We start from the raw sequence: 23,024 nt of genomic DNA, 5'->3' as shown, positions 1-23,024 counted from the left end.
AATTCTTGAAATAAAAAGTTTGACATGCATTTTAAGTGAACAGCAAATCATTTTCTTCGTAATTGTATGTATATCATATGAACTTAAAGTATGTGTAGTATCAATATAAATATTTTATATAAAATGAGAGATGTAAACTAGAAATATAAGGTTAATTATACATATGTTCAATTATCTTCGGATATTTATTCGGGTTCGGATATTACCCGTTCGGATATTTTGATACTTCGATTCGGATTTCGGTTCGGGTGTGATTTCGGATATTGGGTAAAGTGAAGTGTCCGCCCTTATATATATACGGGCTAGTGAAAGCACTAAACCAATTTCATTTGCTTAAACCAGAAACCTGAAATTAACTTTGACTCGAGTGGTAACCAGACCGGTTGAATCGGGTCGGGCATATTCGTCTTGCGTGTGCCATTTCTATCGAGGAATATCCCCAAAATCGCAGAGAGCTTCCTTCATTCGATCTCCTCTGTTAATTCTCGTGGCCTTCTTCCTTTCGAAAGCAGAGCAAGTCTCGCGTGTGCAATCAGCTCAGCTCAGCTCCTCATATCTCTATTTGGGTGAATCAATCATGGCGGCTACCAATGTCTTGCTGCGAGATGAGAGCCTTCTTATGTCTCCGTCCCCTCTTGATCCCCGCAGAGGTTTAATTCGAATTGACCTTTTCCCCTGTTTGGGTGTGTCATTTCCTTAATTAGGAGGAAATTTATTGGTTCTGTGGATTCATAAAGGTTTCTAATTGTGAGAATTGTGGAAATGAATTTGATTAGAGTTTCTCACTTGCAGGAGATGCTTCTGCTTATCGTGGCCTCTCTCTTGAGAAGAAAATTGAAGCCCTTGAGAGCCTCACAGGACAAGTGAGTTCCTTTATTATTTTTTGGCACACTCTCCTGCAACATTTACTGGATTAAAGATGATTTTTTTTTGAAGCTAGTGGTTTTTATCGACTTAATGCAACAACAGGTTAGTAATCGGAGATCAAGGAGATGGTTAAATGATCGTATTCTGATGGAGCTTGTTCCTCGTTTAGATGCTCAAGAAATCAGAGGCTTGTTTGCCCCACCTCCATGGGGTAATAATAATAATCTCACTTTCATTTCAAAAATTACTCACTTCTGATAATGAGCATTAATCGTTTGTTTGACTGACTCTACAAATGTTCCATCCAACAGGTGATGATGTTCCTCCCTCTGCCTTTTCCTTGACTAATGTTGGGGAATGGGACAAGTTCAGAAACATTGACATGGACAAGGAGGTCAGTTACCTCTGTCTTTTTCTTTTGTGACTTATGTGTCATAAGAACTAGAAGTTACATAACCCAAAATGGATATAAAAGTTAGTATAGTAATGATCTGATAATATCTTTGTTTTGTTAGAATCGATGGTGTGATTTGTTTGACTTACTTGGTCTTAACTCTTTTAAGTATTAACCATAATTGGGAGAGAAAAAACTGTGTTCTTGTCAGGCCAATATCATGGACTCCTTGAACCAGTCATCCGTAAGGCAGAAAGGTCATGTGGATGCTGATAAAACTGCTGTTTTAACCGCTTGGCGAAGAATAGACTGTAGAACAAGAGAGGCTCTACGACGCAGCTTTTTACCTGACCTCATCGAGGGATATGAGGTACTATAGTTCTTCAGTTTAAGCTGTACATTTAAATTAGCCTGAAGAATTTTAATTTTTGTTTTGCAGAACTGTATAAGTCATTTCATTGAGGAAGGCGGTGAAGGAGACGTTCTTGAGCTCAAGGTTCAAGACCCATTCCATAGATTGCTTCTGCACGGTGTTTGTGAGGTAACCACATCTCTCCTCAGCTTAGATGTTGATGTTAAGAGTAAACAACCTAAAAATAAAAACTCTTTTTCCTTGGAACAGTACCACAACTTGGTGTCTACAACTGAAACAGAACAAATAGGAAAGAAAGCAATGAAGAGGACGAAGATCAAATGGAAGAACAGTGACGAGAAACTGAGCATCAGCCTCGCCCATTTCCTCAGGATGTCAAAGGAAGGAGCTTGGTAACACATACACACACTCCTTCTCCCTGTAGCTGTAATCTTATATGAATAAGAAAAAGCTGCATTGGAGCTCCTCCGCTCTATATGCAGCATAAAGATCACTTTGTTTCTCCCTCTTATGTGGTCTTGTGACCTTTGTATTGTATTCTCATTACGTACGCTCAAGTGATAGATTAAGCAGACAACCTGTTCTACAGAAACAAAGATTCGATTTTTCCTTTCATAGCAATATTATACAATGTACTTTATTTCATGGAACATTTATTTTATTTATATTAAGTGACCACTTGTCTCTCTATAATAAAAGAGGCAAGAGTGTGAAAGCATGGAGCTTTGGTCCAAGCAAAAAATGGTGGCGAGAAAGCGAGTCAAGTACTTCGTGGTTGATGCTTTCGCTGACTCCGCCTTCAAGGGCAATCCAGCTGCTGTTTGCTTTCTCGATGATGATGATCAGAGAGACGACGCTTGGCTTCAGTCTCTCGCCACCGAGTTCAACTTGTCCGAGACTTGTTTCCTTACTCCGATCACCGTCTCCGATGATCAAGTTCTCCCTCGCTTTAGTCTCCGGTGGTTCACTCCAGTCGCTGAGGTCTGTTAATAGCTGCTAAAGATCAATTCTTTATTTCTGATTGTTGTATTGACTTAAAAGAATATACCTTTAAGATTCTTCGATTCGAATTCATGAGAAAGTGATGCACTTTGATCTGTGTTGACATTCAGTTTTTGATTTCTGATTGTTGAGTTGACTTAAAGACTGTACCTTTAAGAATTTTCCGATTCGAATTCATGAGAAAGTGATGAACTTTGATTTTTTTTGTGTGTAGGTGGATCTGTGTGGTCATGCGACTTTAGCCTCTGCTCACGTTATCTTCACAAACGGTTTGGTTGATTCAGAGGTAGTTGAGTTCGCCACAAGATCAGGGATCCTAACAGCTAAGCGTGTTCCACTTACTGAAGAAGGATCAACCTTTTTGATTGAATTGGATTTCCCAGTTGTTCCAACTTGTGAAGTCAACTCCACTACTGATCTCTCGGTGTTCTCTAATGCTGTGAATGGAGCTGATATTGTTGATATTAAAGCCACAGAGAAAGACGTCCTCGTAAGAAACTCTCTCTATTAGTGTTATTGTTGCGCCGTCATTGGAACCAAATCTTGTTGATCTATTGTCAGGTTGTGCTTTCGTCGTGGGAGTCTGTTACTGAGTTGCAGCCAAGAATAGATGAGATATCGAAATGTTCTTGCGAAGGACTGATGGTGTCCGCTGCTGCTTCTGCTGGATCTCAATATGATTTCTGTAGTCGCTACTTTGCTCCTAACTTTGGAATCAATGAGGTAACTAGTGAGATGAGTAAATGTTGTGTCCATTAAAAAAAAACATTTGCTCTTAGATAAAGAAGGCGTGATCAAAGCAGTATACCTCTTTTGCTTGTTATTTACTGGTGTGCTGCTCATCAGGATCCAGTTACTGGAAGTGCGCATTGTGCCTTAGCACATTACTGGAGCACCAAGATGAACAAGTGTGATTTCTTAGCCTACCAGGTTCTCTATTTCTCTTTCCCTTCTCTCTTCATACAGACACTTGAGACAGATGATTTTGAAGTGTATTATATACTATTAGTTTCCTGAAGAAAGTTTTGGTTGGTTTTGAAAATGGTGTTGTTTAGGCTTCAAGCAGGGGAGGAACGCTCAATGTTCACCTGGACAAAGAGAAGCAGAGGGTTCTGCTGAGAGGCAAAGCAATCACTGTTATGGAAGGATGTGTCTTAGTTTGATTTTGGTTTATTATAAAATCAGCCTCTCCTTGTGAACGATGAAATGAAATAAAGGAAGCTATCTTCTTGAAGATATGTTTGTATCCATTAATATTTGAATTTGCTTATGATGATGATGAGATGACAGGGTTGTCTGTACTGTATTTATGAGACTAGCCTCACTACAACATTAAGGCCAACAAGTCGTAGAAAGGCCGGCCCAACCATTTTTCTTACATATGTTACCTTATAGGGTGGACCATTATCACGAACAGGCCGATGATTCACCCAGTTTGGTTTTATCCTACAAAATGGGTCGGTCACTAACATCTCATCATAGCTTATAACTGCTACACGAGTGTTATAAGCAGTTCATTCTGACACGTGGGCATTACTTTTGGATTCTTGATTGTCACCACAAGGAAGCACTAGTATCTTTTTTCTTGAATTTTTTAATGTTCTGAAACCGAAAACCGTACATCTTCTATGGCGAAATCTAAACCATTTTAAATTAACTTCATTAGGAGAATAGATCTTTTCCAACAGGAACTGAACCATACCCATTATATTTCGATTATGAAATCCAGTTTTAGTCACTACGCTAATACTTTGTTAGTTAGAAAGCACCAGTTCACTAGTGACAACAAAATAAATCCTCCAGGAAAACTCGAACACAACTTCGGATCGTCTTAGATGATAAAAGTCAGCTAAGGTGGACAAGGGTACTTCTTTTAGGTATTTATCGGAAAAATGTGGAGTAAAAGAGATTGGAAAAATGTGGAGTAAAAGAGAGTAAATAATAAAGTGGAAAATGGAGGAAACTTTGGAAACTGAAACGAGGAAAGAGAACAAAAAAGTAGAGTAAAACTCGTTTCGCTTATAAACCCCAGAGTAAATATGTGATCAGAGTAAATAAGAAAAATTTGAAATTTATTTAATTAGCAATTTTTTAGCTGAAACTGGAGTAACATCAAATCAAGAGTAAAAGTTTAAGCCATATGTACCATACAGTCAAACCCTTAGTGTTATATAAATTATTAATGCAAATTTAAAAGTGAAAATTACAACAACAAAAAATCCAAGATAGGATTATTCAAACGACTTATTCTTGGGTTCACCCCCTAGGTTCACCAATCAATAGGATTGTGTTATTTCATATTCGATATCTTTAAAAAAAGAAAACAAAATATTGTCAAATTATATTATTTTTTAAAATTAAATGGTAAAAAGAAATAAATAAAAAATAATAATAATTACAAAAAAAAAATATTTTTAACGTCGTCAGCAAAACATTAAACCCTAAATCCTAATCCCTAAACTCTAAATCCTAAACCCTAAACCCTTGGGTAAACCATAAACTCTAGGATAAATCTTAAACTCTAAATCAAAATCACTAAATACTAAAACACTCAGGGTTTAGCGTTTAGGATTTAGGGTTTAGAGTTTTAGGGTTTAGTGTTTTTATTTAGAGTTTAAGATTTATCCAATGGTTTAAGGTTTACCCAATGGTTTAGAGTTTATCCAAGGGTTTAGAGTTTACCCGAAGGTTTAGGGTTTACCCAAGGGTTTAGGGTTTAAGAATTAGGATTTAGGGTTTAGGGATTAGGATTTAGGGTTTAGTGTTTTGCTGACGACGTTAAAAAGATTTTTTTTTAATTCTTTTTTCTGCAACTACTATTTTTTATTTTAAAAACATAATATAACTTGACAATATTTTGTTTATTTTTTTAAAAGATATCGAATTTGAAATAATGAAATCTTATTGGCTGGTGAACCTCTAAGTTCACCATAGGTGGTGAATCCAAGAATAATTCTTTAAGTATTGTTAAAGTATGTCAGTTTCGGATTTTTGGATTCCATTGATCCCATTAAGGAAACATAACTAAAACTGTTAAACATGGATCTTGGTGTGGGCAATGAATAATTGCATCATATTACATATTAGTCGAAACACTTAAACATTTTGATGTAGGCGCATATTTATCTAAAAACGGGGTTATTTGAATGTCCATTATTTTAGGTCTCTTGAGGGTTACAAAATTCACAGTTACCGCTAAGATTAGCTTCATTCCATTAAGGAAAAATATAAAAAATGTCTAAACATCTTTGTCGTGCGATGAAGCTATCCATCATGTATTAGCCCAAACATTATATGTGGTTACGATTTACAAATACAAAAGAATAGTGAGAATGTCTTGGTTAATGAGATTAGGGTTACGAAAATAGAAAGTAATCAGAATAAATAGGAAAAAAATGTTTGACATAGAAAAAGAATGATTGGAAATATATCACAGAAATGGGGGCCGCATCAGATAGTGGTCAATAATAAGATCATGTGGCACACAGAACCATGGAAACACAGTCCTCTCTCGATATTCGTTTGCAGAGAGACAAAGTCCTCTTTTAAATATATTTACATACTTTTTGAGACCTTGGATTGGACATTGCATTCATAACTTGTCTACTACTCATTGGCTGAAAATTATATAACTATGTCAAATATATATTAAAGGACGATATACTTTGTGACAATCCTTCATCCATGTCGGAGAATATATACACCTAAAACAGTCTTTTTTTAATAACCAGAGTTGATCGTAATCAGATACTTGCTATTTTAAGGTGTTTAGAATTACCAAGAGAAAACTAAGTAGTTTTTTTTGGGTACATGCTAGACAGGACCGATAAAAGAACTTAATCCATGGTCTTAAACTTAACATGGTTCTACTCACTCAAACCACAAACTATTGTACGTACGACATGCTCTTTATTGTAAACAATTTACATGTATTTGTAACCATGATTGAACATAAATATATAGACAAAATGTATATTTCTAAGAAAATTATTCTTAAATCACATATTGGAACTTGGAAATGTTGAATCTTGACCAATAGTACTCTCCTTCAATCCTAAACGAAGTAAATCAAAAAACACACACACCCATATATATATAGTGATATACGTTTCATTTTTAGTTCTTTTGGTGAAACAACATATAGATTTCAGATTGATGCACGTTAGAAGTATTAGATTACTTGGACAACAACAAAAAATTACAGGATCATTAACCAGTGAACCGGTTCTTTGATCAGTTAGCGTTTAAATAATTAATATTAACCTAATTCAAAACAATCCCGTTTAGGTTAAGATGATAAGTTTTCTCTTTCTTATTAATGATCTAGCGAGGAGGTCATGGTTCACTTCGACTTGGGGTAAGATATGATGACGCAAAAAGAAAAGTATAATGAACAAAAACAAAAGTAAAGGAGCGTCTTCACAGTTCGTACAGGGAAGATCAGAAACAGAATCAAAATGAGAGCAAAAGGGAAATTAAACGAAATAAAAATGAGGAGAAAGAGAGAAATAGGAATTTTGCATGTGATGGTCATGTGGGGCGTGTTGGAACAATCTCTCATATGTTCATGTGGACGTTGTACGTACCACTTATATGTTTTCTTCTGCGCGCACGTAAATCAAAGAAAAAAAAAATCATTCCTTGCATTTATTTGAGCTATCATGTAAATTTTGTGTTAAAATATCTGAACATAAGTAAATTCTAAACATAAGTAAAGTTATATTACTGAAAGAAAATAGCTTAACAAAAGATAAACATATACCGTATGAGAAATCACGATAACCGTTCTTTAAAATTCTGTTTTATTAAAATAGGTTTGAAATAATAAAAAATTAGCAGTGGAAATTAAGCAAGAACAAACATCATATGTTGTTATATATATATATATATATATATATGGTCTTGGTTTAGTTTGGCTAGTATATATTGGTGTTGTAATAATCTCTAATTAAAGTGTCGCGCTTAATGAGATTATCCATATTTTTTGGTTGAACTATATTTCTGCGAACTTTAATATGCTAGCTAGTTTTGGTTTTGGAAAGAAATGAACCGCTCACAAAATTTCAACTACACACAAAATATGTTGGTGACAATTGAAAATTGTTGGAGATCTGCGTAAAGACAAGGGATGGGCAAAAAACCCGAACCAAATCAAATCAAACCGATCAAATCGAATCCAAACCGATTCAAACCAAACCAAAATATATGTCTAATCCGTTTGGTTCAAGATTTTATCAATCCAAATGGTTTAATTTTTTGTTTTTAAACCGAACCAAACCGAAAAACTGAAGTGTTTTTTAATTAGATTAATTAAATATACTAATAATATTAAGATTTAATATATTCAACCATTTAGCCTAAACAAATAAACATAATTTTATATATTTTATTTTTAAATGAATAAAATAAACACAACTAAAAATAAAATAAAACAGAAAAGTTATTTTATGATATTTATATTAGGTTTGAGAATAATAATATAAAATTATTGATTTATATTTTCTACATATTCATTGTGATGCTTGGTTTTATGTTTAAATATGAAGGAAATAATGATTTAGTATCGAATGATGATTTGTTTATGCTGTTATAAATCATATTTTTATAATTGAACTAGAACAAAACTAAAAAATTAACTCGGTTGAACTGAAAAATACAAACAAAACCGAATCAAACATAAATCAAACCGAACCGATACAAATCGAACCGAAGTAAAACCGAACATAAATCAAACTATACTAATTTGGGTTGACTTTGGTTCAAGATTTATTAGATCCAAATAATCCAAACCGAACCCGTAATTAAATCGAAATGCCCATCTTCAAGATATTGTGAGTGGAAAAAGTTGGGGTGTTTAGGAAAATGATTCTAGGAAGCTTCATAAAGGACATATTCGGGGTCTTTTAACGTACGAAATGAAGACAACTAGTACATTTCCAGTTTTGTTTTGTAAGTTGTAACTATGACTACTAAAATAATAATAAGCAGAATAATGACATAATTAATAATAACAACTCTCATTTAACATTACACTAAATACAATTAGAAAACACTCCACTCCCAGTACCCCTCAAGAAACCATAGGAAAAACATAGGTTATATATATTAGCTAAGATTAAGAAGCTCATATTTTAAAATTATTTAGTTAAGAGATTATTGAAGTCTTAAGTGGCGACCCAAAACTGCTGCTGCTTCCAGGTAAGCATTTGTTTAGGCTCACGACCATTCTCCTTGCATCTGCTGCTTAGCCTGCTAATCTTTTTATTTCCATTTTTACCCTCCAAGTTCTCACTATTTTCCTCGGCCATGCCCTCCTCTGTTTCTTCTTCTTCCTCCTCTTCATGATCGTCCCTAAGTAAAGAACTTTCCGGGGATAAACAGAGACGGAGCCTTCCTTCCTCACGTTCCGCTACAAAGTTACGTGGCGGAGAAGAAATCCTGATTGCTTGAACAACGAGACGACCATCTTCTCCTAACGACCTCACCATGCGATTGTACCTTGACTCTTCAACGAACTTTATCGGTGGCGGGAAGCTTTTGCTGCGACTCATCGTTGCTTTCTTGGCACGAAAGTCAGCGTCCTTTTCTTCATCTTGAGGTTTCGAATGAGCCCTGGAGATAGCGGTTGCTTCAAGGGCAAGTAAGGTCAACTCGTCACCACTCTCGCTTCCTGTCTCGGCCCCGAGGCTCTCAGTGCACATCTCTAGGCTTTTCTCGTTCAGCTGAGAAACAGAGCGTTTCACGGTCGGGTGAACATAAGCTTTATCCTCTCTGGTTCGGACAATGGAAGTGATATCGGACATAGATTGTAGGAAACTCAACCCACCCATGTCGAATTTCTGGGAGAAACTTTTGGTGGCGATTTTTTCTTGAGAAAAAACTGAGTATCAAAATGAGAGTTTACTGATATTAGTTTTGTTGGTTGAGCTAAGAGGTAATCAAGAAAAGAGAGATGATGAATGTGAAAGGGAAGAGTGAGGGGTGAACAAGTATTTATAGTGGTGAGATCCCACTTGCATGCCATTGGATTCTTTTCGGACACAACACAGTTTAAAACCACTGCTCTCTTTCATTAGTTTTCTTCTGTAGTCTTTTTGTGTTTTGTTTACGGATATTATCGTGTATATCCATAAGTTGTAGTAATATTTTTGTATTCTGCAAACCAATAGGTTGGGGAATAATGAAACTACATGCTTGAATTGTGTTGTTTTAACAACTAGGTATAAGTTTATTAGAGAAAAACTAACAAAAAGGTGATACTTAAGCATATAATTTAGACATTTTTAAACATTTTCAGTAGCCCTTAAAAACGCATATTCTTCCTATCCAGCGGTGGGAGTCCTAGGGAGAAATGGCTTTAATTTTCTTGATATTTTGTCTCCCAAATAACTTTGAGTTTGCTCTATTTAAAGTTAAATACATCATTAATTTATTCAAGAAGTAGGATTAAAAGTGTCTTATGTCTGGTAATATGTAAATTAAGATCTAAGAATAAGGCAGTTCAAGTATATTGTTGTGTTGTAGTTAACTGTTATGAATTCAAAGCAAAAAATATACTAAAATTAATTCGCAAAATTTAGTGAATGTATCCCCTATTGGAGAGGCTCACCGAACCTATGGCCACTTGAGTGAGAGTGAGAACTTTTTTTCTTTTCTTACTTTCTTCAACTTGTGGCTGTTACTTGCTATCGTTGAAACCAACTCTAGTATAAGAATTGGCAGGTTCTTTTGCATTCTTGTACGTTAGTATTCTTATAGTAAATACATAATTTTAAGGAAACGGATTATTAGCAGCATAAAACCTGTATTTTTTTTTTTAAACACCCCAATAAGATATGGTTGATCAAAGAAATAACAAAAAGGCAAGAAAGAGTCCGAAGTCTACACCTTCTTAGGACCTTAAGCTATACTTACAAATTGAAACTGTAATGCAAAGTAATACACTAGTTAGCAATCAATGGCATATGTCCAAATCCTTGAGATTGTGTTTCTTCTTATGATTAATCCTACACCTCAAAATGTAATGAATAATTCTAAAACATGTATTACCCTGTAATAGAAAGCTTATGGGGATATGTTCCTGTCTTCACGCGTTTTCAGATCACGAATAAATGCTCTCGGGATTTAGAGATGATCCTCCTGTTGCCTAAACCCGTAGGTTCTCAAACAAGCACCAAATGTAGGGTCAGTTAAATAACATAGACAATAAGCATGTCTCATACTAATAGAGGTTATCAGTCTATTAAAAATTATTATTAGTTAATGGAACCGGTTCTTTAAAAAGCTACGGGTAGCAAAAGAAGTTTCCATTTCAAGTGAGGAAAACTTTTCAAACCTTCATGTGTTGTGAAAACAAAAGGTCTTTGGTATATGAAATGTCGACAAAGCTTTGAGGTAGAAACGTGAGTACTAACTTAGTGGTTAGTAAAGTTATAGACCAGAATCTGTACCTTATTTTTCTTTCTCTAGTGAGCCCTGGCCATCCCAATTTTGCATTCACCAATCGCTATGTTTCTATGTTTCTGTGTTTTCTAAACCAATCAGATGAAGAGAAACTTTGAAAAAAGAACCAAAAGAAGTGGGCTTCCTCTGCATCACTATCCCACTTCTGGTCCCCAATTCAAAAGGACAATCAAAAGCTAGATCCTTTCAAATTTGTATAATTTGTTTTCATTTTGTTAAGTCTTTTTTAACTTTATATAATCTTTAGCAACAAAGGAAGGTGGAATCTATTTAACGCTTACACAAAAACATGTCAACTTGAAATTTTATTTTCTGTCCCTTAACTTTTGACCATACTTAATATTATTTCAGTGATTATAAAGAACTATAAGGTTTGGTTATCAAGCATACATGTCAACAGTTAAAGCTATGACTTTGATTAGAAAACTAACACGGAACCTATGAACAAGCTTTTCTATAATGCTAGTCTAACGTTAAATTCTAAATAATTTCCACTTACAAGGATTAAGTAAGGTTTATTCTATAATTCTGGATTTTAAATATATTTGTACCAATCCTTACCTAGAAAAGAAATTTATGTGCTTTTATCTTTAGAAATCATAGCTAGCATATGCTGAGAATTACTCCCCAGGGAAACCTATACAAACAATTTTTTCCATATTTAATTAACTTAAGTAAAAAGATTAGTACATTAACATGAACAACAAAGTTAAATGCTCTATGCTTGAAACCGATTGCATAATGCCGGTGACTCGGTGAGAGATTAGAGTTCTCGTACGGAGAGAGACTGAGAGATTTCTTGTGTGTTTTCTGATCAATTTTCTTAACTCTAAAATATCTATCTGCTTACTCAACCAAAAGCGCCCAATTAATTTCTTCAAATCTTATATTAAGGTTTTTTTTTTTTATATAATTAGAATCAAAAATCAAATTAAAAGTTTGTGGTAAAATAGGGGAAACCAATTACGAAAACATAATGTAAGGAACTTTTAATGCAAATACAAAAGTATGACCAGAACAGAAGGAAGTGTTTTGAAAAAAAGGACAAGAACAAAAGGAACATAGAGACTTAATCATACTCTAATTCATCAGGAGTGATGGGTCTCTTGAGAGGAATCACAGACTTTTTCTCTACATCTCTTGATAATGCCTTCCTCATATCTGATTATTTTCACATCAAAAACCATTATTTAGTTCTTATATTTATATTCAAAGAAGGTGAAAAGGAAAGTACAAAAAAAGGATGAATCAACAAGTCTCACCTAACCCGTCTTCTTCTCCTGAGTAATAGCGTAGAACCCGCCTATATATTATGTAGCCAAGCTGCCAAAAAATAGAGAGAGACGGCCTTTAAGTGATGAAAAAGAAGAATCCATTAAGGCGTTTTTTACAGTAAGAATTGGAAATTTGAAACATTTGTGCAAGCCTCGTCTGGAAAGTTATAAGTCATGCTTTTATTCACACTGTCATCACTCATCAATAATAAAATTATTTCAATAGGTTTACCTTTTCATACATCTTGATGGCTGGTGTGTTAGAAGCTCTCACGAAAAGATCCACAAAGTAGGCCTTATCACTGTGATCAATAACCAGAGAGAAATCATAAGAAAGAGAGCTAAAATGAGCAGCAAATTTTAAGAGTTTTCTTCCTTTGAGAAACTATCTAAACATCAGTCACCAGAAAAAAAAGATAAATGGACCATTATCAATCAATATACCACCTATTATTCAGTCGTAACGGATCCATATCGAAGAGAAAACTAAAAACTGGAGATGCCTTGTTTATTAGGAGACTTACATCTTATCGCTGATCTCTTCGAGGAGGTTCATCAGCTTCTTCGCGAGTTGCTGCCTGCGATATTCTGGAGAGACAGTGACAGCGGTCACATGACCATGCCATGATTCCCCCTGCCCTTCAACTTTACCCATAACTGAATGAAAACCATACAGAATTATATTACACACCAGCATTTCAAATGAATACGACTTTAACATGTATTTGCTCCTAAATTTTTTTAAATAGAGAGGGATCATTCAGCGAAAATCCAGACATGGATTCTAAAAAAACAGGTATACAAATAATGAAATTCCTCCTCCATATCCAAATCTAGAAACTTCCAAAAAAAAAAAGCCAAATTATTTGATCTAGTCAAGTAAATGAGCACCACAAGAACAAAAAAAAAATCACAAAGATTCAGAACAACATTACAGGATATTTTGAGCTTCAAGAGAAAGAAAAAAAGCAGACATATCAACAGTGGCAAAACTATACTGCAATCTACAAAACATTGAAAGGTTGAAGAACCTTGATATAACTCATATAACTCACTCTTACAAAAAAAAAAAAAAAAAATCAGTAGATACAAAGGCAAGAGCTAATGAAAGCATATCAAAGAAGAATCAACATTGAAATAGAGTTCACTCTTCATCATTCTATCTAGCTATACTTTTATCTGATTCCACTAATACTTTTCATCATCTAAGTTCGTTCTTAGAGAAAAGCGAAAGAGATCCTTACTATAACCCATGACGCGATTGCCAGGACCTTCAGCGACATGGAAATAATCAGGCCATCTCGCCAAGTAGGTCATGTAGAATGACATGTTGAACTGTTCACAATTAACCAAACAAAAATCAACAAAATCAATAGTGGATACGAAGAATAAGAGAAGAATGGATTACTGTTTCAGTGAGGTGGTCGAGATTCACGGAGGTGAATCGGAGAAGGTCGTTGCAGCTGAATCTTCGAATCGTCGTCATCTTCTTTTCCCCAAATCGCTTCCCTCAGAAGAAGAAGAAGAGCGACAACACAATTACAATCAAAGAAGGCAAGCTCTTTTTTAATGGGCCAATTAAATATCTAGCAAGCCCAATTATACTTGGGCCTAAGACAACTAATTATTCGATGTAAAAACAATTTATTTTTATATAGAGGCATTTAACAATCAACGCCATATATTAGGGATATCGGCATTCGGAATCTCAATCGGGTTTCAGTTTTATCCAATCGAATTTTGGTTTTTCGGGTTAACCAAAATCAGCCTAATTAATGATTATATGAAAGTTCGGTTCGGGACCGGATCAAGGTTAGTAAATCATCAAAGAACTGGTACAACCCGATGTATTCTCGGGTTCGGGTCCTAATCGGTTTTTCTGTTTAAAATTACCTGATTTATATCTAATTTGTAACCAAAACATAAGTAAAATCAGTTATTTGGTTTTTAGGTACCTCATTTATACCTATTTTGTAATCAAAACATAAATAAAATCGATATGATCATTCAAAATCAAACACAAGGTAAACATACAGAAACGAACAGCAATGCAAGTGGGAGAAGAAGGAGAGAAGACAATTGAGATCCACAAGGTAACAAAATCTCTATACCATGACCCCATTCCTCTTGATGTAACGAGAGAGATACTTTTGAGGTTGCCTGCTAAATCTTTAGTAAGGTTCCGTTGCGTCTCAAAGCTATGGTCATCCCTCACAACCGAACCAGATTTCATCAAGTCGTTCACTGCTTTTTCTTCATTTCGGCCTCGTCTTCTTCTCAGCTTCGGAAAAAAAACCCACGAGGTTATTCTTCTCATTGCCACAACACGAGATTCCTGATGATAAGTGTTTATCTCAAAATGATGACGTGAGCAGTAACTATGTCGATCTCCCCGAAAATTGTGGATGCATGTCAACTTTTGAGTCTGTGCATGGCTTAATATCTTTCAGTGAGCAGTGCAACCATATTGTAGTTTGGAATCCTTCCATAAGTCAGCATGTAACCATACCTAAACCCGAAGACTCGAGACATGGACCACGCTATTTAGGATACGATCCTTTTGGAGATACATATAAATTGCTGTGTATACCACATGCAGCCGCGAAGATAGAGATTACGGGCCTTGGGTTTTAACATTGGGGGCTGAAGAATCATGGAGAATCATTTAAGGGGGTACTCCTAAGCATTATGGCTTAACAGTTAGTTGGAAATGCATCAGTGGAGTTATGTATCATGAAGCGTATACTGACAACAATAAATATATGGAAATTAGAACCATAATGAGTTTCAAGGTGAGGTTTGAAACGTTTAAACCAATTAATTTAATTTCCATGCTGTGCGGATTATTTTGGTGAGCATCATCTGCTGAGTTACAACGGAAGGTTAGCCTTGGTTTGCCCATTAGATACAAAACTATGGATTCTTGAAGATGAAAAGGAAGATGAATGGGTATGTAATATCGACTTGCATTTACCTATTTATAGAACGGATCCGACTGGGAAGATTAACTATCGGTTAAATGATGCTACTGTTACCGGTGAGTTTATATATGTAGCGGTAGATGATAAAGAGGTTCATATTCTCTACTATGATCCAAAGAAAAACAACACCAGAAGTTTCAAGTTTGAAGGAAGTATGTACAAGGAATTTGAAGGATTTGGCGGAGGAGCTTGTCAGTTCAATATTGGATGCATACCAAATCTCAAAGGACTTGCTTACCGAAAATCTTCTTCGACGTTTGCACGATGTCTCCCGAATCACATTGAAAATCTCATCTCTCTAAAGAACATCACGTGCTCAAAACTGGTCTGATTTTCTATTCTTTGTTTTTTTCTGCCGGTCTGATTTTATCATATGTTATATCGCTTTTGCATTGGTTGATACTTTAAATGAAAAATAAGATATGATGACTTTCTAGGAAAACGTTATTCGTTTTGAGCTCCTATTTGAGTCATGATTATAATTTAACTACTGAAATAAAAAATATTTTGCTTGCTTTTGTAACCAAAAAAAAAAACATAATAGCGATCAAGGTAAGTGAAATCCTCCATAAATTACTTGGGACTGTTGATAGAGTTTACAAAACGATAAAACCCGTTTTGATAATATATTAGCCAAGTAAATTAAGTCCTTGCAAGGATATTTATGTGGATCAACTTGAAAACTGGTCAACTTAGCTTAGAGTGGTTGATTGAGCCTTGCACCTGCCGACATGGAATCAGCCACTCCACCAGGAGTTGTCTTCATTTCCGGACTGTTTTTGAGTTCTGCACCAACCACCGCCTCCGCATCTTCACTTGTCACCACCTTGTCCCCTTGAAGCTTCTCTGTCGCATCCTACACAACCCCCCAACAATATCCATATATATATATATATGCACCATTTTAGACTTCTATAGAATCTATTACTCACTAACAAAAATAAACCTCGTCAAGCTTTATGGACTGCTTATTCAAAAAAGTTGTTACAAAAAGATTAGTAACCTAAAGTGATTCCTAGCAAAGATAATTATATGACGACCAATACCAAAAATCTCTCGATATTCAACCCCTATTTTAATATGTATCTCATGTTTCTTATGGTGAATTTTATATAGTATGCTTTATGAAAAATATATATATGGCAAAGTAAAAAAATGTTATAAAAAATGTTATTACCGTGAGAATGTCTGCAATGGTCACTTTGGCTTCCTCCAACGCCGTGCGCTCGTTAGTGGCAGCAGCCTCCTGAGCCGCTTCGGCAAGACCACCGGGCCGAGTCTTGGAGTCACCGGTGGCTCTAGTTTCAGCCGCTTGAATCGCGGCGGCATCTTTACGGTCAACAGGCTTATCTCCAAGCGACAAAGCCGTAACCTCCAAAGCTTCTCCAATCGTAACCGTATCTACTGATCCCATCGTCACGATCGCTGGACCAGGCTTAGAGGAACCAGCGCCTTGCTTTCTCGCCACGTCATCGTCACCGGAGACGCTGAAAACGTCGCCGTGTTGACGTGAATCTCTCTGATCTCTTGGCGAATTTTGTTGCTGTGCCATTTCCTTTGTTGTGTTGTGTTTTGTTTTTAGGAGAGTTTCTGTTTTGTTCGGATCTTGAAAGTACGATCCTATTAGTCAGATGTCTGTTTGACACGTGGACACTTACTTTCACACGTGTCTTGCCGCATGTTGTTGCATTATTCCATACATATTTGAGTTTTGCTACTACACAAGCAAGAGTTCAAACTAGACTCTGATTCAATGATTTGCCACTGCTGCAAACTGTAACGTTATCATAATCTAACGTTACAAATGATGAAAGTCCCAAACAAAAACATTAATGTTAAAGAGTTCAAACTAGTCTCTGATTCAGTGAGTTGTCTTCTTATCATTCCTGCTTCTTTTCCTGAACTCTCTCTTCTCGTCAGAGTATTGCTTCTTCATCAAAAGGCTAGACATCGCTGCTCTCACAGCTTCTGCTGCAGCGCTCATCACACTCTCTTCTACTGAAACTTTACCTTGCAATTTCTCAAGCAGTTTCGTCCCTCCGGGAATCAGCTCATCTTCAAGGACTGAAGATGGTCCAGTCTCAATGCCCGAGATAACTCGAACCCTTGAATAGCCAGCAGGATGGTTTGAGCCATTCGAGGCTCCTGATACCATCCATAGTAATGTAGTAGATGTGCTTAGAGAGATACTTGTGGGGATGAAACTTTCTCCAGGGATTTTAATCACCTAATAAAATATAAATTACCCAGTTAAGTTATGGTTCTGCTGATTTAACAATACTTATTAAGTGGTATACCGTATACATTTGTGATGGAGAGAGTATGAGCTGATAAATCACTGCTTAACAATACTATTCCTTGAAAGCTGTAATATACATTAGTAGATTAATTTAATTAACATTTGAATTTGATAATATTATTAAAAGAAGGCTTAGAAAACTAGACTTGCCTTTGAATAGACACAGCTGCAGAACAAGTATTTGGGATAGCGCATATATCGGTAACTGTGACTTGCATTGGCTCACTTTCATTAGACTCTAAATGTCCTGCCTTCAATAAGAAAACAAACAAATATTTACATAACCGAGAGTTCCATGTGACTAATTGAATGAAGAATGTAGGTAAATTATTTTTACCATTGTACTAACTTCACATGTGTTAAGAAGAGACCCAGATGTTGTATCCCACAGTCGAACCTAAGGAAATTTAAACATTAGTAGAAACGATTCTAAGCAATGCTGGTTTTAGAGATACATTATGAATAGGCTTTAAGATAACTTACTGTTGAATCTCCACTTCCAGACATGAGATATCCTTGAGTAAGCTCTGGATTCCAGACAAAGGCTATGCAGGTGACAAACCTAACAGGAGTTTCAAACAAGTCCTTCATTACAATCTTTTTTTTTCTTTTGAAAAGATTCAAAGAAACCAGAATATTTGGGATGTGACTAGATGTCGCTTTGAAATATCACTTACTCTGTATGTCCAAGACAAAAGCTCTGTATTTCATGAGCCCCTTGTAGAGGCTCCTTAGGAAAAACAGTCACCTATAAATTATAATGGCAAACATAATCAGCAAATATAAGAACAATCAGAACCAAAAAAGCATGACATTGTACATTAGTGAACTAGACTAGCTTACCCTTATCTTAAAGTCCCGATCAGCACTAAGAATATAGCGACCGTCAGGGGAAAACTCCTACGAACAAGAACATATCCGAATGAGTGACAAAGTAAATAAAAATTCAAGAACGAGAGACCATTAAAAGAAACTTGATCTTACCAGGCTAGTAATAATACTACAATAATGAGAAAGCAGCGGCGCACCCTTCTTACTAGGTAACAACACTTCACCCTCGTCGTCGATCCCATCGAGCTCGACCACCCACACAACACCGAACTTGTCCGCATAGCAAACATGTGAATCATTGCCGTTTACAGCAACTGCACTAACTCTCTTCTCAGAAGCTCTGCCATTAATATCATTATTATATATAAGATTATGTTTCGGAGAACAATCAAAAATCCTGGAGCAACTTGCATGGTGTTAAGGCAATGCCAAGACTCGGCAGACCAAACCTTGACGAGCTTGTCGTCGCCTGCAGACACGAAGAGCTTTCCACTCGCACCATAGCGAATAGCTCTAATGGAATCCTTATGTGAAGACCCATCAGATTCATCTACCAAAGTAACTGCCTGATTCTCTCTGAGACATTTTAAAGCAATCGGTTAACTATCAAATACTAAAGTTCAAACAATGCAACCGTGGATTTGAACAAAGATTGATTTAAGAAGGAATCAATGAGCTTACATAAGATCGAATACACGAAGATCCGAACGACAGCTACGTATTTTTGAGATGGATGAACTGATATCAATGCAGGAGCTACCTCGATTACTTTGTTCTGGCTTTCTACTTCTTCGATGTGAGATTCTTCCATTGTTGTTATACAGAGGGAAGGAAGAACAGTAGTTTTAGGGTTTAAGCAGTTCGTGAAAATCCGACAGAAGCATCGACGGTTTCAAATGTTGTACTTCCTCGGTTTCGTATCAAGTATGGTTTTAGAGAATTTTTTTCTTTACAAAATAAATGTTGTTTTTGATTTTCAATGCAAAATTTATTAATTTTATGCAAAATTTATTTTTTTATTGGTTAAAATACGGTTAAGTATATAGGTAATGATATTTTTTTATAGGAAATGTATAAAATTAATTGTTTTCTTAATCCGTGTCCTGAAATCTAAAACCAGAGTTATAATGAACTGAGTAAGATTTTGGGTTAATAATTTAATTTTTAAAAATAAAAAAATGTGTCAGAGGAGAAAATATCTGTCGAACATCTGAAAGGTGCAAGAAACAGAGGACGTGAAGAAGAAAAGTACATGCCCTATGCTGTTGTAAGAAGAACAACACTGTCATCATCAATCGTATCTGTGAATTTAAGCTTTTTTACCGGCCTACCCACTTACTTATTAGCGTCTCCGATCTCCTTCAGCGTGTAGATTGTATTGCTTATTCAGCTCGCACTCCAAGCGCTCGATGAAATGACTGAGAGAAACTAGGAGACAGTTTCCTTCAGTTCTACACACCAACTTGAGGAGGTTTGAAGCCTGTTCTGACGAATCGAAGAATAAATAAAGATGTTTTCTTTAAAGAAAGCGAAGCTTCATGCTGTCTCAGTTCACCAGAGTCGTTTCAGTTCTCTCTTTCGTGCCATTGAAGTTACAGGTACTCAACCTCAAGCTTCTTTACAACATGGTTTGGCGGGTGAGAAGGTTCTCTCTGATGCAAGAAACCATAGTTTGTTATCTAAGCTTTGTACTAGTACCAGATTCGATATATGGTCTATGAACCGAACAGAAGCATTTTCGACGATGTCTGGATCAATATTGCTTCAAGCCAGGGATCCTGCTAAGCTCAATGAAGAAATCCAAATCGCAGTTGATCAACGTAGATGCGACGAAGCTTGGAGATTGTTTGAACAACATATGCAAATGGAAGGGTTCCCGCGTAAATCCGTTGTTAACAACGTTTTGGTTTGTTTCGCTGAGAGTCTCGATTCCAATTGGCTACAAAAGGCTTACACTTTAGTGGAGCAAGCCTTTGAGGAGAGTAAACAGAATCTGCTAGAGAAGGAGCCTCTTGTGTATCTTTCATTGGCTCTGGCCAAGTCGGGGATGCCTGTTCCTGCGTCAACGATCTTGAGGAAGCTAGTTGAGACGGAAGAGTATCCTCACGTGAGTGCTTGGTCATCAGTGCTGGCGCATATGTCTCTCACGGGATCAGGAAGTTATCTATCTGCAGAGTTGGTTCTTGAGATTGGTTACTTGTTTCAGAACAATAGAGTTGATCCGCGGAAAAAGAGCAACGCGCTTTTGCTTGCGATGAAGCCTAATACTCAGGCGTTGAACATTGCTTTGGCGGGTTGTTTGTTGTTTGGGACAACACGAAAGGCTGAGGAGCTTCTTGATATGATACCGAAGATCGGTGTTAAAGCCGATGCTAATTTGTTGGTAATAATGGCTCATATATACGAAAGAAATGGGCGGAGAGAGGAGCTGAGGAAGCTCCAGAGGCATATAGATGAAGCTTGCAACTTGAATGATTCTCAGTTTTGGCAATTCTATAACTGCTTGCTTATGTGTCACCTTAAGTTCGGGGATCTCGAAGCTGCTTCGAAAATGGTTCTGGAAATGCTAAGAAGAGGAAAGGTAGCGAGGAACTCACTTGGAGCCGCCATTCTTGGACTGGATACTGCAGAATTAAAGCTCAGAAAAGTTTCTGGGGAAGGTTTAGAGGTTAAAGAACATGACAGTCAAGTGCTTTCTATACACACTATGATTCCGTATGAAGAGTTCCTTAGAGACAGGAAGTTTTTAAATCTTGAAGCTGAGGCAAAGGATGTTCTTGGTGCGTTGTTGGCTAAGCTGCATGTACAAGTGGAACTGATTACCTCGGAGCGAGGTGTTCTGCAACCGACGGAAGAGATTTATGTGAAATTAGCAAAGGCATTTCTAGAAAGTGGGAAGATGAAAGAGTTGGCAGAGTTTATGTTAAAGGCAGAACACGAAGACTCCCCTGTTTCTAGTGATAACTCGATGCTGGTGAATGTTACCAACGCGTGTATTTCTCTAGGAATGTTGGATCAGGCGCATGATCTACTCGACGAGATGCGTATGGCTGGGGTAAGAACCGGTTCCTCCGTTTATTCGTCGCTCCTCAAAGCTTACTGCAAAACAAACCGGACTAGAGAAGTGACAGCACTTCTTAGAGATGCTCAGAAGGCAGGGATTCAGTTCGACTCAAGCTGTTACGAAGCCTTGATCCAGTCTCAGGTGATTCAGAACGATACTCATGGAGCTCTCAGCGTGTTCAAGGAGATGAAAGAGGCGAAGATACCGAGAGGCGGGAACCAGCAGTTTGAGAAGCTCTTAAAGGGCTGCGAAGGAAACGCAGAGGCGGGGCTTATGTCGAAACTCTTGAGAGAAATCAGAGAAGGGCAGAGTAATTTGGATGCTGGCGTTCACGATTGGAACAATGTGATCCATTTCTTTAGCAAGAAAGGTTTGATGCATGACGCGGAGAAGGCGTTGAAGAGGATGAGAAGTCTGGGGCATTCGCCGAACGCTCAAACTTTTCATTCTATGGTCACAGGCTATGCAGCCATTGGGAGTAAATACACAGAGGTGACTGAGCTTTGGGGAGAGATGAAATCCATAGCCGCAGCTACTTCGTCGATGAGGTTTGATCAGGAGCTGCTGGATGCGGTGCTGTATACGTTTGTTAGAGGAGGGTTTTTCTCGAGGGCTAATGAAGCTGTGGAGATGATGGAGAAAGAGAAGATGTTTGTTGACAAGTACAAGTATAGGATGCTCTTCTTGAAGTATCACAAGACTGCTTATAAAGGCAAAGCTCCAAAAGTTCAGAGCGAGTCTCAGCTCAGGAAGAGGGAATCTGGTTTAGCATTCAAGAAATGGCTAGGCTTAACTTGATTGTTATCTATAGTAATCATCATCATATTAGTTTACATCTGATGTGCTGCTTGCTTTGTGTCTTTACCATCTAGTATTCAAGAAATGGGCTTACAATTTTCATAACGGGTCGATCACTACAAAGCATTAGAATATTTTGAAGTATCAATATTTTCTTTTTCAATATAAATCGCAGTGAAGTAATATGTTTTTTTTCAAAAAAAAATCCAGTCAGTCTCACTAGAAATTAGCTTATAATTAATATAGGATCAACTTTGAATATTAGGCATATCAAAGGGATAAATAATAACGCGATCTGGAAATGATAGTATAATCATAGTAATAAGTATAGAGGCATGAAACAGAGCTGGAACTATTAAATTATGAGGAATCATCCAATTTAAGTGTTTGGTAGAGATTGCTGTTGAGTGTTGACTTTCCTCAGTTCATTTTTTTTTTGTTTCTTTTGCATCGACTGCTTTCCTTCTATTATTATTCTACAGCCGAAAAAAATAAAATTAAGAACAAACACAACGCCTGTTAATTAATTCAATTTTGGCAACGAAGTGAATAGACAAAATATTCTTTAAAACATAAAAAGGTTGTTTCAAAGTCACGTTTTCAATTTGTCTTAAACCTTTTGTGATGCTTATTAGAAGTCAAATTGTGTCAAATCCATTAATCATACTATTTTCTTTT

General features: G+C 36.5%; 6 protein-coding genes and 2 pseudogenes across 7 annotated transcripts; 4 read left to right on the top strand and 4 right to left on the bottom strand.

Moving 5' to 3' along the window:
* Positions 1–326: 326 nt before the first annotated feature.
* On the top strand, positions 327–2,279 carry LOC106401720 (R3H domain-containing protein 4). 2 transcript variants are annotated; one of them, XM_013842284.3, is made up of 7 exons: positions 327–650; positions 793–863; positions 970–1,078; positions 1,179–1,261; positions 1,473–1,631; positions 1,701–1,802; positions 1,884–2,279. In XM_013842284.3, exons 1-7 carry the CDS (start codon positions 578–580, stop codon positions 2,028–2,030), a joined length of 744 nt encoding a protein of 247 aa, XP_013697738.2. In that variant the 5' UTR covers positions 327–577; the 3' UTR covers positions 2,031–2,279. The 2 variants fall into 2 exon arrangements, with proteins under 2 accessions (XP_013697738.2, XP_022559074.2); XM_022703353.2 differs by having other exon boundaries at positions 351–683.
* Positions 2,280–2,351: 72 nt separating this feature from the next.
* BNAC05G01790D (uncharacterized isomerase BH0283) lies at positions 2,352–3,942 on the top strand. The gene is made up of 5 exons (XM_013842283.3): positions 2,352–2,615; positions 2,851–3,126; positions 3,198–3,359; positions 3,483–3,566; positions 3,692–3,942. The coding sequence occupies exons 1-5, from the start codon at positions 2,352–2,354 to the stop codon at positions 3,797–3,799; spliced, it is 894 nt and encodes a 297-aa protein (XP_013697737.2). The 3' UTR covers positions 3,800–3,942.
* Positions 3,943–8,617: 4,675 nt separating this feature from the next.
* Positions 8,618–9,609, bottom strand: LOC106399794 (protein FANTASTIC FOUR 2). Its single transcript, XM_013840248.3, has one exon. It carries the CDS (start codon positions 9,464–9,466, stop codon positions 8,801–8,803), a length of 666 nt encoding a protein of 221 aa, XP_013695702.2. The 5' UTR covers positions 9,467–9,609; the 3' UTR covers positions 8,618–8,800.
* A 2,440-nt stretch (positions 9,610–12,049) lies between these two features.
* LOC106397477 (N-terminal acetyltransferase B complex catalytic subunit NAA20) lies at positions 12,050–13,943 on the bottom strand. The gene is made up of 6 exons (XM_013838062.3): positions 13,782–13,943; positions 13,618–13,708; positions 12,898–13,030; positions 12,606–12,675; positions 12,362–12,422; positions 12,050–12,260 (listed from the first exon to the last, which is right to left on the bottom strand). Exons 1-6 carry the CDS (start codon positions 13,857–13,859, stop codon positions 12,169–12,171), a joined length of 525 nt encoding a protein of 174 aa, XP_013693516.1. The 5' UTR covers positions 13,860–13,943; the 3' UTR covers positions 12,050–12,168.
* Positions 13,944–13,952: 9 nt separating this feature from the next.
* LOC111206450 lies at positions 13,953–15,685 on the top strand (annotated as a pseudogene).
* Positions 15,686–15,899: 214 nt separating this feature from the next.
* LOC106399843 (late embryogenesis abundant protein 3) lies at positions 15,900–17,033 on the bottom strand. Its single transcript, XM_013840293.1, has 2 exons — positions 16,532–17,033; positions 15,900–16,210 (listed from the first exon to the last, which is right to left on the bottom strand). Exons 1-2 carry the CDS (start codon positions 16,904–16,906, stop codon positions 16,052–16,054), a joined length of 534 nt encoding a protein of 177 aa, XP_013695747.1. The 5' UTR covers positions 16,907–17,033; the 3' UTR covers positions 15,900–16,051.
* A 77-nt stretch (positions 17,034–17,110) lies between these two features.
* On the bottom strand, positions 17,111–19,329 carry LOC106399844 (annotated as a pseudogene).
* A 330-nt stretch (positions 19,330–19,659) lies between these two features.
* Positions 19,660–22,480, top strand: LOC106397735 (pentatricopeptide repeat-containing protein At1g03100, mitochondrial). The gene is made up of 2 exons (XM_013838355.3): positions 19,660–19,751; positions 19,850–22,480. Exon 2 carries the CDS (start codon positions 19,995–19,997, stop codon positions 22,344–22,346), a length of 2,352 nt encoding a protein of 783 aa, XP_013693809.1. The 5' UTR covers positions 19,660–19,751; positions 19,850–19,994; the 3' UTR covers positions 22,347–22,480.
* Positions 22,481–23,024: the final 544 nt, after the last annotated feature.

The sequence above is a fragment of the Brassica napus genome, chromosome C5, assembly GCF_020379485.1.
Source record: "Brassica napus cultivar Da-Ae chromosome C5, Da-Ae, whole genome shotgun sequence".
In the NCBI taxonomy this organism is placed as follows: domain Eukaryota; kingdom Viridiplantae; phylum Streptophyta; class Magnoliopsida; order Brassicales; family Brassicaceae; genus Brassica; species Brassica napus.
This window is presented reverse-complemented; position numbering and strand designations above follow the sequence as displayed.

Bases quoted from the DNA above. Each gene is read 5' to 3' on its own strand.
- LOC106401720 (XM_022703353.2), top strand. From the start codon at position 578: ATGGCGGCTACCAATGTCTTGCTGCGAGATGAGAGCCTTCTTATGTCT. The intron at 864-969 runs GTGAGTTCCTTT...ATGCAACAACAG, and splicing joins TTGAGAGCCTCACAGGACAA to GTTAGTAATCGGAGATCAAG. The intron at 1,632-1,700 runs GTACTATAGTTC...TTTGTTTTGCAG, and splicing joins ACCTCATCGAGGGATATGAG to AACTGTATAAGTCATTTCAT.
- BNAC05G01790D (XM_013842283.3), top strand. From the start codon at position 2,352: ATGGAGCTTTGGTCCAAGCAAAAAATGGTGGCGAGAAAGCGAGTCAAG. The intron at 2,616-2,850 runs GTCTGTTAATAG...TTTTGTGTGTAG, and splicing joins GGTTCACTCCAGTCGCTGAG to GTGGATCTGTGTGGTCATGC. The intron at 3,127-3,197 runs GTAAGAAACTCT...ATCTATTGTCAG, and splicing joins CCACAGAGAAAGACGTCCTC to GTTGTGCTTTCGTCGTGGGA.
- LOC106399794 (XM_013840248.3), bottom strand. From the start codon at position 9,466: ATGGGTGGGTTGAGTTTCCTACAATCTATGTCCGATATCACTTCCATT.
- LOC106397477 (XM_013838062.3), bottom strand. From the start codon at position 13,859: ATGACGACGATTCGAAGATTCAGCTGCAACGACCTTCTCCGATTCACC. The intron at 12,676-12,897 runs GTAAGTCTCCTA...TATTGATCACAG, and splicing joins GAAGAGATCAGCGATAAGAT to TGATAAGGCCTACTTTGTGG. The intron at 12,423-12,605 runs GTAAACCTATTG...ATTTTTTGGCAG, and splicing joins CCATCAAGATGTATGAAAAG to CTTGGCTACATAATATATAG.
- LOC106399843 (XM_013840293.1), bottom strand. From the start codon at position 16,906: ATGGCACAGCAACAAAATTCGCCAAGAGATCAGAGAGATTCACGTCAA. The intron at 16,211-16,531 runs GTAATAACATTT...GGGGTTGTGTAG, and splicing joins CCATTGCAGACATTCTCACG to GATGCGACAGAGAAGCTTCA.
- LOC106397735 (XM_013838355.3), top strand. From the start codon at position 19,995: ATGTTTTCTTTAAAGAAAGCGAAGCTTCATGCTGTCTCAGTTCACCAG.